This window comes from Leuciscus leuciscus (genome assembly GCF_965113295.1).
Source record: "Leuciscus leuciscus genome assembly, chromosome: 23".
Taxonomy (NCBI): Eukaryota; Metazoa; Chordata; class Actinopteri; order Cypriniformes; family Leuciscidae; genus Leuciscus; species Leuciscus leuciscus.
Window position 1 is genome coordinate 1,567,771 of NC_138747.1, and position 13,042 is coordinate 1,580,812.

Consider the following 13,042-nt stretch of genomic DNA (forward strand, 5'->3'; position numbering starts at 1 on the left):
TATTACATCGTCTGCTATATATTTGCTTCTTATTTATTAAATACAGGCAATTGGTTGATAAAACATTGATCAAAATTAAGATACAATTTATACAAAACAAAAATCTTTTAAAAATAGTCTTTCTACAAAACAAAACTCAATGAAGTGGTCAAAATCATGTCTTACCCTCTCCATGTCTCCAGTCATATTACGCATCTCATGATGTATCTTTATCTTTCTCATGCTGCATATGCTCACTTTCATTATCAACATTGATTCAATTTAAAAATTACATTAGCCTATAATATTTAAGCATAAATATGAAACTAAATGTTTTCTTTAATGGCTACAACACATATACAGTACAGAGAAATTTCATGTCTTGTCGTCAGCCACAACATAATGACGTCACATATTTTCCAACTCAGCCCCCAGCCCCCCTCACATGAAACAGCTTCCAGCGTGCCTGTTATTAAGGTTTTACTATCTAAGAGGCTGGATATTCTTGCCAGGAACTTAGTCCTTTGGCTTACCTTTGAGATAATTTTTCGGGCCATAAACTCCCCTGATAGTTTGTTATCTAGTCTACAGCCCGAGTAAGTAACTGCTTCCTTGGCTGTAATTTCAACATTACCTACAACTACCCTAAACCCCTAGCCTGGGTTTCCCCATGCTTCCTTGTGCGCAGCGCGATTTTATTCACACTGCTAGGCAGCCTGGATTCCATGGACCAGATTTTCGCCTCAGCGAGGGGACCAATCACAGAACGGGGAGGGAGCAGCAAGACGATGACGACGTTTATGCGACACACCGAAGCAGTTTGTTTATATCTATGGATCCAACATGGCATCAGACGCGAAGTTACCTTTCGATGCAGCCTTAAACTTGCGTTCTAAATCACTATCTATTTCGTCTTCTTCCTCGTCGTATTTCTGTCGCTCTACATACGTCATATGGTATAAATGAAACGATTGGCTACAGTACGTACAGGCGCATTTGATAGACATTCGTAGCGCCCAATAAACGGCTCTGGGCATTCGTAAACCACGCCTCAAATACGAGAAAATGAACATGTGGTTCCCAGACCACGTCTCAATGAGAAAGAGGTCTGACGTTAGCCAGGCTACTAAACCCCATAGCCTTTTTCAGTTAATCTCTGGTCCCAAAAATAATTTTTGTGTTACAGTACGACGTTACAGTACGACATCAAAAAGTCGCAGTAAATTGGCCTTTTTTTCCAAAAACGGATCATTTGACAAAGGAAAAAAGAAAAAAAAAAGAAAAGAAAAGGGTTTCTTTGGGCATTAAATTATATAAAGATACATAAACATAACATTTACTCACCTAATCTGTCAATCAAATCAGCTCCTCTCCCGTACAGACGGTTCCAGTACAACGCCACAGTCGCACTTAAAGCCTATAACACATGTGACTTGAGTGAAGGGTTGACTTACAAATTTCTCGGTGCAGGGGAAGTCGAAGAGCTTCACGAGACCGAAGTCGTCCCCAGTGGCCACGTTCAGCCCGGCGTGAGAAACACAAGCGCAGTTCACGTCGGCTTTCTCCGCGTTACGAGGCCAGACACCCAGAACCTCGTCGCCCAGGACACTGCACAGGAGAGAGAGAGTTTACCACGGTACACTGACATCATCATCATCATCATCACACAGATCTGAGAGTCACCTGGTCCATGTAGCCCATGTGATCCTGTCCACCAGAGCCGGTTCTGTGACCATCTTCCCGCTGGGAACCTCGTGAACCTGCCGCTTATAAGAGCCTGTGGAGACCTGAACACACGACACCACCCGCGTTAACATCCTGCCCTCGCCACGCACCACAACTACACTTCAGTGTTTGTTCTGTCCTGAAACATTATTTTATTTCATTTTGCTAATATTTTTTCAATTTTTTAATGCAATTTGTTTGGAGATATTTTGTGATTTTTCATTTTATTTACCTTAAAATTACTAGATTTAATCAATCAATTATTAATAAATAGTCATTTAGAAGCACATTCCTCACATTGTTCAGACCTGCACATGTGACATCACCCTTAATTAATGCACTTTTTTTTCTTTTCTTTTTAACAGCAGTGTATATATATGTATATATAGTGTGTATATATATATATATATATATATATATATAGTGTGTGTGTATATATATATATATATATATATTGGTTGGATCTAAAAAAAAAAAAAAAAAAAAAAAAAATTTTTTTTTGCTGTAAAAAACCTTACAAAAATAAAAATAAAATCCATGCAATATCGTTTGTTTGTGCAAAATTGTACATGCACAAAAAACCCATTTCAGCTATGTATGTAATTTTGTGGAAACAGTTGTTGTTCTGATTATGTAGTCAGTTGTACCTCGATGTACTTGCTGTCCGCAGAGAAGTCCAGCTGGATCACAAAGCCAGGAATATCTTTGCAATATCCGATGCGATTGAGAGCCGGACCCAGAGTCAGATCGTAGAAGTCTACAGCGCACTCCACCGAGCCGACGGCCAGCAGCCGGTTATCAGAACTGAACCTGTGAGGCGTTATTATATCTGATCAATGCACTGCAAACATGCTTTCTGAAATATTCTTCAATCAATACACACTTACAGAAGCAAAATTACTTCAGATAGTAAGTCTTGTTTTTTGCTGTCTGTCAATGTGTTCAGAGAAATAAACTTATTTTATTCCTTTTCTTCCCCTTTGAGTTATTTTTTCTCATTTTAAGGAAAAACTTGCTTAGATTTGATACATTTTTCAGTAGACAAGACTTAATATCTTCAGTCATTTTGCTTCTGAAGTAAATCAAATTTTTGGTTACAGTTTATTTTAAGGTGTCATTGTTACAGTGTAATTATATATTTAAGTACTGAGTAATATTAATTAACTACATGTACTTACTATAGGGTTAGGGTTTGGTTGAGGGTTAGTTGCATGTAATTATGCATCATTTACTGTTATTACTATGGTAAGTACATGTAACATATGTAACAAGGACACTGTAAAATAAAGTGTTACTGAATGTTTATATAATTTTGATCATGTATTTTAACTAGATACTAAATATCTCAGATATCATAAATAATCGATGTCTGCTGATACCGATAGTTTGATTTTCTGAAACTACACAGAGAATCCTCTCATTTGGTTCATTACTATAATATTAGGTTAAAATGAACAACAGAGCCTAAACTATTACATTCAACTGCTATTTATTTTCAGATTTAATAATTACACAAAAAACTGATTTGTTTGTATAAAGTTGTTTCAGATAAGGTAGTTTATATAAACACTTCTTCATGACAAAATAATTGAATCATATATACAGTACAGGCCAAAAGTTTGGACACATTACTATTTTTAATGTTTTTGAAAGAAGTTTCTTCTGCTCATCAAGCCTGCATTTATTTGATCAAAAATACAGAAAAAAACAGTAATATTGTGATATATTATTACAATTTAAAATTGGTTTTCAATTTATTATACTTTAAATGATCATTTATTTCTGTGATGCAAAGCTGAATTTTCAGGATCATTACTCCAGTCTATCACATGATCCTTTAGAAATCATTCTAATATGATGATTCATTATCAAAGTTGGAAACAGTTCTGCTGCTTAATATTTTTTCATAACCTGTGAAACTTTTTTAGGATACTTTGATGAATAAAAAGTATAAAAAATAATAATTAAAAACATTTAAAAAAAGAAGCAAATGTTTTAAAAATAGAAATCTTCTGTAACAGCAATATACACGACTGGTCAGTCATTTTTTTTCTTTCTTTTTTTGAAATAAATCGATACTTTTATTCAGCAAGGATGTGTTACATTGATAAAAAGTGATAGTAAAGAAGATTTATACTATTAGAAAATATTTTTTTATTTTGAATAAATCCACTTATTTTAAATTGTAATAATATATCAATATATAAAAAAAAAAAAATCTGTATTTTTGATCAAATAAATGCAGGCTTGATGAGCAGAAGAAACTTCTTTCAAAAACATTAAAAATAGTAATGTGTCCAAACTTTTGGACTGTACTGTATAACTAATTAACAGTAGATGAGCTCTTCTCTAGTGTTTTTATTGCTAACGAACTGTGAACACTGGATAACTTTCCTGAGGTAAATCCAACATTAAGTGACATTGTTCACAAGCAGTTTTATTGACGTCTTTCCGCTACTAAAGTGGTGTAAATCCAGCTTTTAATGTTGTTTATGTGTGTATGTGGTGTTTTTAATATGAATTTACACATGCTTTGTCTTAAAGCATAAGTCGACAGCATTGCTGAGTATTTCCTCCTTAAAACTGCAGTGAACCAAAGACAGTCTCAAACACACGCTTTGAAATCGCTGGTGTTTCTGACGTCACAAACTACCTTGTAACCAATCAGATCAACGTGTGATCGTCAACCAGTGGATCTCTGAGCTGAGTGAGTGAGTGAGTGGAGGCGGGGCTCATTTGCATATTCATAGAACCGCGCATACTAAATGAGGCAAGGGTGTCGAGTTACATTCACATCGAGTTACAAGCTTTTTTAAGACATTTTTTCAAGATAAAAATGTTTAAATATGTCATTATGGTGATCAAAGATGAGTTTTAAGGGATAAAATGATTGACTACAGGGGGACTTTGAACACTGATTGAGCGATTACTTGAGACATGATTCATTTCAGTAAGTTGTACTGTGTCTTTAAACATACATTTTGATGTTAATTCATGTTTTTTGGCGCTAAAACTAAAGACTCGAGTTCCGCTTGAACTGAAGCGCTACAACAATCGTTCAGTGTCAAAATGCCTCTTAGGATTTCGTGATAAAATGGACAGAAATTGAAAGCTAAGACTTTTTTTAATCAAAAGTTCTTTGTGATTATTGACTGTGAGACACTAAATAATGTTTTATGTAGGGAAAAAACCTGGCTTGAACTACAGGTGATTCACAGGGTCAAAGCCTGCTTTAACGTCGCTGTTAATGCGTTATTGTTGCGTTAACTTTCTCTAAATTCACCACAAGAGAGATTTAGTTCACACACAATCTGATACGTTTTTCTGTCCATTTTGATTGACAGGATATAATCGGACCTGATCATCGGCTGTTTTTAAACAGTGAAAAACTTGGCTTTTATACATCGATGCATCTCTAATCTCTTGTAATGTTTTGTGGGTTTGATTTTATTACTTTTCTTCTCCATTGACATATTTGTTCTTATTTTAAGCAAAAACTTGCATACATTTTTCAGTAGACAAGACTTAATATCTTCAGTCATTTTTATATATTTTTGATAATTAGAGATGTATTTTGTATTGTATTGTGGGATTGATCGAGCTGTGTTTGACGTGCGGTGTGTGTTCTGACCGTATGTCCTGGATGGCCACGCTTCGGTCTCTCTTTTTGCCCCACACAGTCAGTGAATTCACCAGCAGAACGATGAACTCTCCGTTCTCCATCCCGATCGCCACCATCTCACCGTTCGCACTGTACGCCGTGCACTTCGCCGGATGACCCAGACTGACTTTGTTCAGAAGTTTCTGCGAGACAAATAAATAAAGTATTAATAGACATACACTGCCATTCAAAAGTTTGGGGTCGGTAAGATTTTTAATGTTTTTGAAAAAAGTGCTCTCCATTTTACATTTATGTGATCAAAAATATTTTTTTATATTTTTACAATGTAAATCAGCTGTTTTCCATGTGAATATATAGTAAAGTGTAATTTATTCCTGTGATCAAATCTGAATTTTCAGCATCATTACTCCAGTCTTCAGTGTCACATGATCCTTCAGAAATCATTCTAATATGATGATTTGATGCTCAAGAAACATTTATGATTATTATCAGTGTTAAAGCGGTTCATATTTTGGTGGAAACTGTGATACACGTGGGCTCATATCACACACCCGATGCAATGCAGTGTCAGGCGAAACTCAAGTGTTTTTCGCTATTTTCAGCCCGACGCAGTTATCATTTTCACGTCCTGCGCCACGTTGTTTAAATAGCATTTAAATAGTTATTTAAATGGATTTGCGCCTATTTGTGAGTTCATAGGCTGCTGGTCTGAAAACCAGGTGCGAGCGCAACTAGCTTTTAAAGGGAATGGGAGATGAGACTCTGAATGGTTTATTTCACGTTACGCCCAAAACACACCCATTACTCATTAAGAGAATAGAGACAAAACACACCCATTACTCATTAAGAGAATAGAGACGAAACACACCCATTACTCATTAAAGGCCAATTTATACTTCTGCGTCGGGTGCGCGTAGAAGGTACGGCGTAGCATACGCATTGACGTGTACCATACGTCGTACCCTTCGCCCGTACCCTGACGCGCACCTCCTCAAAAATGTAACTACGCGTCGCGGCGACGCGGACCGCAAGATCTGTGATTGGTCGGCTGGATAGCATCGCGTTTCCTCCTACACTCTGCACCGCCCGCCCGCCATTTTTAAATTCCGAAGATCAGTGAAGAGCCATGGAAAAAGACCAAGTGACTGAGAGATTGCTTGAAGAAGTGCGGAAATACAGCCATCTGTATGACTCCTTCAGTCGCCATTGCTCGTAGAAACCTAAACTCAAAACAGCCGCGAGGAATGTAAACACAGTGCAACTGGAACATTAAAACCCACCCGCGCCAACTAGCGTTTCGGCGGTGTAACTGCACATCAACACAGACATTCGCAGAAGTATAAATGCTCACGACGGCGTCGCCTACGTGCGTACCCTACGACGTACACTACGGCGTACACTCGACGCAGAAGTATAAATTGGCCTTAAGAGAATAGGGACAACCCTTTTAGACCATGCGCCGGGAGCGCCGACCATTTGTCCCGTCGTTAAACTAGTAAAAGTGGATTCAGACACGCACTAAGTGCACTTGCGCCGAGCGCTTTAGACCATGCGCTTAGATCGTTAATATAGGACCTTTATTTTTCAGTATTCTTTGAAGTTCAAAAGAACAGTGTTTATTTGAAATAGAATCTTTTGTAACATTATAAATGTCTTTACTGGTGCATTTGATCAAATGAATGTGTCCTTGATAGTTAATTGAATCATCTTATTCACCCCAAACATTTCTCCATTACCCACAATCCCTCACCTTATCTGCCAGGTCCCAGATGCGTATGGTTCCATCATCGCTGGCGGAGATGAAGACGTCTTTGGAGGGGTGTGTGGCCAGACCCCAGATGCGTCCCTGTGTGTGTCCGTTTATCATGGTGTTGGAGGCGGCGTTCTTCTCTCCCACCTCGATGATCTCGCCATCCTTCGTTCCCACCAAGATCTTTCCCTTTCATCCAACAAAGAAACATCATGCGACTGTCCGTCTACTAAACTGAGGCTGTGTCCGAAATCGCTCCCTATAGCCTTAAACGGGGCACTATTTGAGGGGACAGACATTTGTAGTGGGGTCCGAAACCATAGTGCACTCATTCAATCCCACAATACACCGCAATAATGAGTGTACAACCGATGTACGCTCAACGGCTAGAGAATACCCATAATGCACTGTGAGAGTCATGTGCTGAATGAATTCCCGCATCTCGCCAGACGATGGCGCTGCAGCTCAATCAAATCATCCATCCATTCATTTTCCAAACCTGGCTGGTCCAGCGTATTATCATTAGGGCTGGTCCGAATACCATTTTTTGAGCTTCGAAGCTTCGGTAGTAATGAACATCGAATATTCGAAGCTTCGGAGAGAGGGTGCTGAACATATTCTTCAGTATTCTCTATGTGTCGGTATGTCCGTTTGCATTTTGATTATTTCGAGAACCGTTTATCCAATCGACTTCACTGGGAGTGCAGTGTCGCGTTTGGTGCAATATAGATGGACATGCGAGACGTGACACATTCAGAATTAATAAACTTTTAATAAACTACAGAACAGCGCGAGCGGGAAGCGGCGCGCCTCACGCTCCGATAACGGACACTGCACTAGTGATATAAAACGCACGCACACAGGTCTGTTAAATTAAGCAATACTTTTAAGGTAGTCTAATATTTTTCTGACTAACAAATTACTGACACAGTAGATTTAAATAAAGAAAAACGAAATTTAAATAAAGAAAAACGAAATTTAAATAAAGAATTTAATTTTGTATTTAAAACGAAATTTAAAATGAATAAAAAAAAGAAATTTAAATAAAGAAAAACGAAATTTAAATAAAGAAAAACGAAATTTAAATAAAGGAAAAAACGAAATTTAAATAAAGAAAAACGAAATTTAAATAAAGAAAAAACGAAATTAATTTAAATTAAAAACGAGATTAATTTAGATTGATAATAACGGGTAAAAAGGCTAATACATTTTGTTTCTATTATTCTATTTTCCACAATGTCAAAGCAACGCAGCTTAACTCAAAACACAAGCTCAGGCATGCACTTTGGTCCATACAAACTCCACTGTTCTGCGCTCTATCGAGAGAACACTCCCGTTGCTGGAACACTGGGGTCGGTTCTATTTCTAGCATGCACGCGTTTTCCGCGTGGCTCGAGCCGCGCCTGAGACGCGTGTCTCACGCAGGCAGTGTGCAAACTCCAACCTGTTAACATGGGAGCCGAAATAAAAACGGACACGCCACGCAGCTGAGACGCTCACGCCACGTAGCCAGTGTGTCGCCGGCCTTATTCAAGCGCGAATGAGAACCGTTTCGCGGGGATCCCAGGTGTGCCCCCCCCCAAAAAAAAAAAAAAAACGAATATTCGAATGTCAAATTTTCAAATCGAATACCAACCCACCGAACGAATATTCGAATATTCGGGTCCAGCCCTAATTATCATACAGGTTTAAATTCCTTTTTAATTTGTTATGAAATTGTGCCAGTTTGCTGTTTCAAATTATTATTCTTAAAGGGGTGGTATAATACCCTTTTCACAAGATGTAAAATAAGTCTCTGATGTCTCCAGAGTGTGTGTGTGAAGTTTTAGCTCAAAATACCCCACAGATATTTTTATATAGCATGTTAAAATTGTCACTTTTTGAGGGTGAGCAAAAATGCACCGTTTTGTGTCTGTCCATTTAAATGCAAATGAGCTGCTGCTCCCGGCACAGGGGGCGGAGCTTCGATTACCTCCTCACACACACATGCACTGAAAATTTCTAAAATTTTTAGCCTTTTATGTTCAAACCGGAGTCAGACAATGATGGAGAGACTCAAGAAGAAGTGACAACATGTAGAAGCAACAGGACATTTCTGAATGGTTAGTTGATGAATTTATGAAGCTGATGTGTAGTTATCTTCTAGTCATTGATTAGCATATTCTGTCTTGATAATCTATAAATTCTGTTCAGGGGGCGGGGTTTATGTAAATTCTAGGGTTGGTGATGTCACTAACCCGTTTGTTGTAGTTCTTAAAAAGCGATTTCTTTAAAAGCAAATCTCTCCCTTTGCTTTGAACTTTGAGCGTTGTAACTTTGCAGATGTTGTTTATGCTCAAACAGCAACATTACACACTAACTAAAGTTAGAAAAGTCAAATCATAATCAACCACCCCTTTAAACAGCAAGCACAAACTACGCAAAATCGACAGTGTCCGAATTCACTCACTCGTTTTCATCGACTCGCAGGGATTCGTGAATGAGGGTATAGGGGGCGATTTCAAACACAGCGTAAGACTTTAAATGAACACAGACAGCAGGGCTCTTTTTAGATGCTAATAACTCAAAAACACTTGCATAAAGCATAAGCACGACTGACCTTTCCTCTGCACACAGATCTGACGGTCTCGACTGGCAGTCCCGTCTCCAGCTGAAACGCTCTGCATCTCTTCATCTCCTGATCCCACAGTTTCACAGCGCCGCCCTCTTTAGTCCTGCGCACAAATACAGTCAAAACAGCCATTTACAACTACAGAAAAAGAGTGTTTGACGATATGTACACTTACACTACCGTTCAAAGTTTAAATTAATACTTTTATTAATCAAAGGACACATTTAACTGATAAAGAGTGACAGTAAAGACCTTTATAATGTTACAAAAGATTCTATTTAAAAAAGAAAATGCTGTTCTTTTGAAATTTCTATTCATCAAAGAATCATGAAAAATATAATTTATCATAGTTTCAACAGAAATATGAGCTGTTTTTAACATTGATAATACTCATAAATGTTTCTTGATCATCAAATCCTCATATTATAATGATTTCTGAAGGGTCATGTGACACTGAAGACTGGAGTAATGATGCTGGAAATTCAGTTTTGATCACAGGAATAAATTACACTTTACTATATATTCACTTAGAAACAGTTATTTAAAACTGTAACACAATTTTTACTGTATTTCTGATCAAATAAATGGTGAGTAGAAGAGACTTCTTTTTAAAAAACATCGTACAAACTTCAGACTTTTGAACTTTTGTATTCAAGGTGTAAGAAAAATGTGCTATTTTTTTCTTTATGGTGCCTAAATAAAAAAAATGTAAATAGAAAATAGTATAAAGGACATATAAAACTAACCGTAACACTTTATTTAGGGTCTGATTCTCACTAACTAGTTGCTCATTAGCATACATATGACTAGGATATTGGCTGTTTATTAAAGCACATATTAATGCCTTATTCCTCATGATCATATTCTCCATCCCTTAATCCTACAATACCTAATCTTAACAACTACATTACTAACTATTAATAAGCAGTAATAATATTAATAAGCAGGGTAAAGTGTGAAGAGCGGGCCCCATGTGGACATCAGCTGAACTCACGGCCTCTCTTTGCCCCCGGTCACGATGAGCCCGTCTCGGAGCGTGGTGTACATGGTGAACACCGGTCCAGTGTGCGCTTTAGCCACCACACGCACCAGGAAATGCTCCCGCCACACGTACACGTCACCGTTGATGGCCCCGGTGAACGTCAGGTTATTCTGTCAGACGATACAAACATCTTAGTCACATGATCCTTCAGAAATCATCCTAATATGTTGATTTGCTGTTTAAGAACATTTATGATTATGTTGAAAACAGTCCATATTTTTGTGATAATATCCATGAACAGGGTTTGAAATGAACACCCATCAAATGCAGGTAAAAATCAACTAACGCTGTCAAATCACGAGACAATTTGGCGTGTTATTATGTTTACTCACTTTGCTGGGGAAGTTCGTTTAAGACAAATACTCGTGAGTCATCATATATATTAAATACAGTGTATTACTCAGAATCTGCTCATATCTGGCTAACTTGAACACACACATCACTACTCAACAAATAACGGCGCGCTTGTTCATTTGCACTGAAGCAATAGAAGATTAAAAAGCATTTGGTGAACAGAAAACACATTGTTATTTTCCAACATCCTACATGTATTTGATGTTCTTTATCCTGTGTTGATCTGTCCGACTAAAACACATTTTTGGTGAAAAGGATGAGGATGAAAGAGGAAGAGGAGGAGATGCTGGATGACAGGATTTTGTTTAAATAAGAAATTAATGTATGAAATCCAAATTTATATTTATATATATATATATATATATACAAAAAAAAAAATACAAAAAAAATATTATATGCAGTACAGGCCAAAAGTTTGGACACATTACTATTTTTAATGTTTTTGAAAGAAGTTTCTTCTGCTCATAAAAAAACAGTAATATTGTGAAATATTATTACAACTTAAAATAATAGTTTTCTATTTGAATATACTTTATATAATAATTTATCTCTGTGATGCAAAGCTGAATTTTCAGCATCATTACTCCAGTCTATCACATGATTTTCTTTAGAAATCATTCTAATATGATGATTTATTATCAAAGTTGGAAACAGTTCTGCTGCTTAATATTTTTTCATAACCTGTGATACTTTTTTAGGATACTTTGATGAATAAAAAGTAAAAAAATTTATAAAAAGAAGCAAATGTTTTAAAAACAGAAATCTTTTGTAACAGCAATATCCACTACTGGTCAGTCATTTTTTTCTTTCTTTTTTTGAAATAAATCAATACTTTTATTCAGCAAGGATGTGTTAAATTGATAAAAAGTGATAATAAAGAAGATTTATATTATTAGAAAATATTTTTTTCTTTTGAATAAATGCAGTTCTTTTTAACCTTTTATTCATCAAATATATTAGGCAGCAGAACTGTGTCCAACACTCATAATAAATCAGAATATTAGAATGATTTCTAAAGGATCATGTGATAGACTGGAGTAATGATCCTGAAAATTCAGCTTTGCATCACAGAAATAAATGATAATTTAAAGTATAATAAATTGAAAACCAATTATTTTAAATTGTAATAATACAGTATATCACAATATAAAAAAAAAAAATCTGTATTTTTGATCAAATAAATGCAGGCTTGATGAGCAGAAGAAACTTCTTTCAAAAACATAAAAAATAGTAATGTGTCCAAACTTTTGGCCTGTACTGTATATATATATATACATTTACATTTAGTCATTTAGCAGACGCTTTTGTCCAAAGCAACTTACAAATTAGGACTAAAATTAAGAGAGTCATCGTGAAGAGGCAAAAAACAACGCAAGAAGTGCTCAAAATACGAAGTTCAGGCATTGTTCAGAGTAGCATAAGATTTAGATTAGATAAGATTTAAAAGAAAAGGAAAGAATTTTTTTATTTTTTTATTTTATTTATTATGAGGTTTTATATATATATATATATATTTATACATATATATATGTATTTATATATATGAATATAAAATTCGGATTTCATGCATTCTCATGCATATATAAGCTGTGATTTATTTGTATTTTTTGGTTAGTGGAAGTTCTGGACGGCCGGTAACTTAAAAATAAATTAGCCAAATTTTCCTGTGAGTGAAAAGGCTGATTTGAAACCCTGTCCCTGAATGCGAGAGACTCACGGCTCCGAACGCCACGGAGAGCATGGTCTGCATGCGTCCGTCCTCCACCGCTCCGATCACTCCTTTCTTATACAGCAGAGATCCTCCCACCAGCGTCCAGAACTTGATGTGTTTAATCCCCACAGACACAAACTGAGTGTCCGAGTCAGGCCTGAACTCCACCACGAAGATCCGGTCAGTGTGACCGCCTTTACTGCAAACCCTCGAGCCTGAGCACACAATTAAAGAAGCATTACTAGAAC

General features: G+C 36.6%; 1 protein-coding gene across 2 annotated transcripts in view; it reads right to left on the minus strand.

The window, feature by feature from the left end:
• The window catches only part of eml6 (EMAP like 6), an 89,497-nt gene that overhangs the window by 5,207 nt on the left and 71,248 nt on the right, over positions 1-13,042 (minus strand). For both annotated transcript variants that reach the window (XM_082155746.1, XM_082155747.1), the window contains 8 exons: positions 12,801-13,009; positions 10,682-10,839; positions 9,676-9,790; positions 7,077-7,265; positions 5,336-5,508; positions 2,352-2,514; positions 1,663-1,766; positions 1,434-1,587 (listed from right to left, as the gene is read on the minus strand). In XM_082155746.1, coding sequence (XP_082011872.1) covers positions 1,434-1,587; positions 1,663-1,766; positions 2,352-2,514; positions 5,336-5,508; positions 7,077-7,265; positions 9,676-9,790; positions 10,682-10,839; positions 12,801-13,009 — 1,265 coding nt within the window. The remainder of the gene's footprint in view (positions 1-1,433; positions 1,588-1,662; positions 1,767-2,351; positions 2,515-5,335; positions 5,509-7,076; positions 7,266-9,675; positions 9,791-10,681; positions 10,840-12,800; positions 13,010-13,042) is intronic.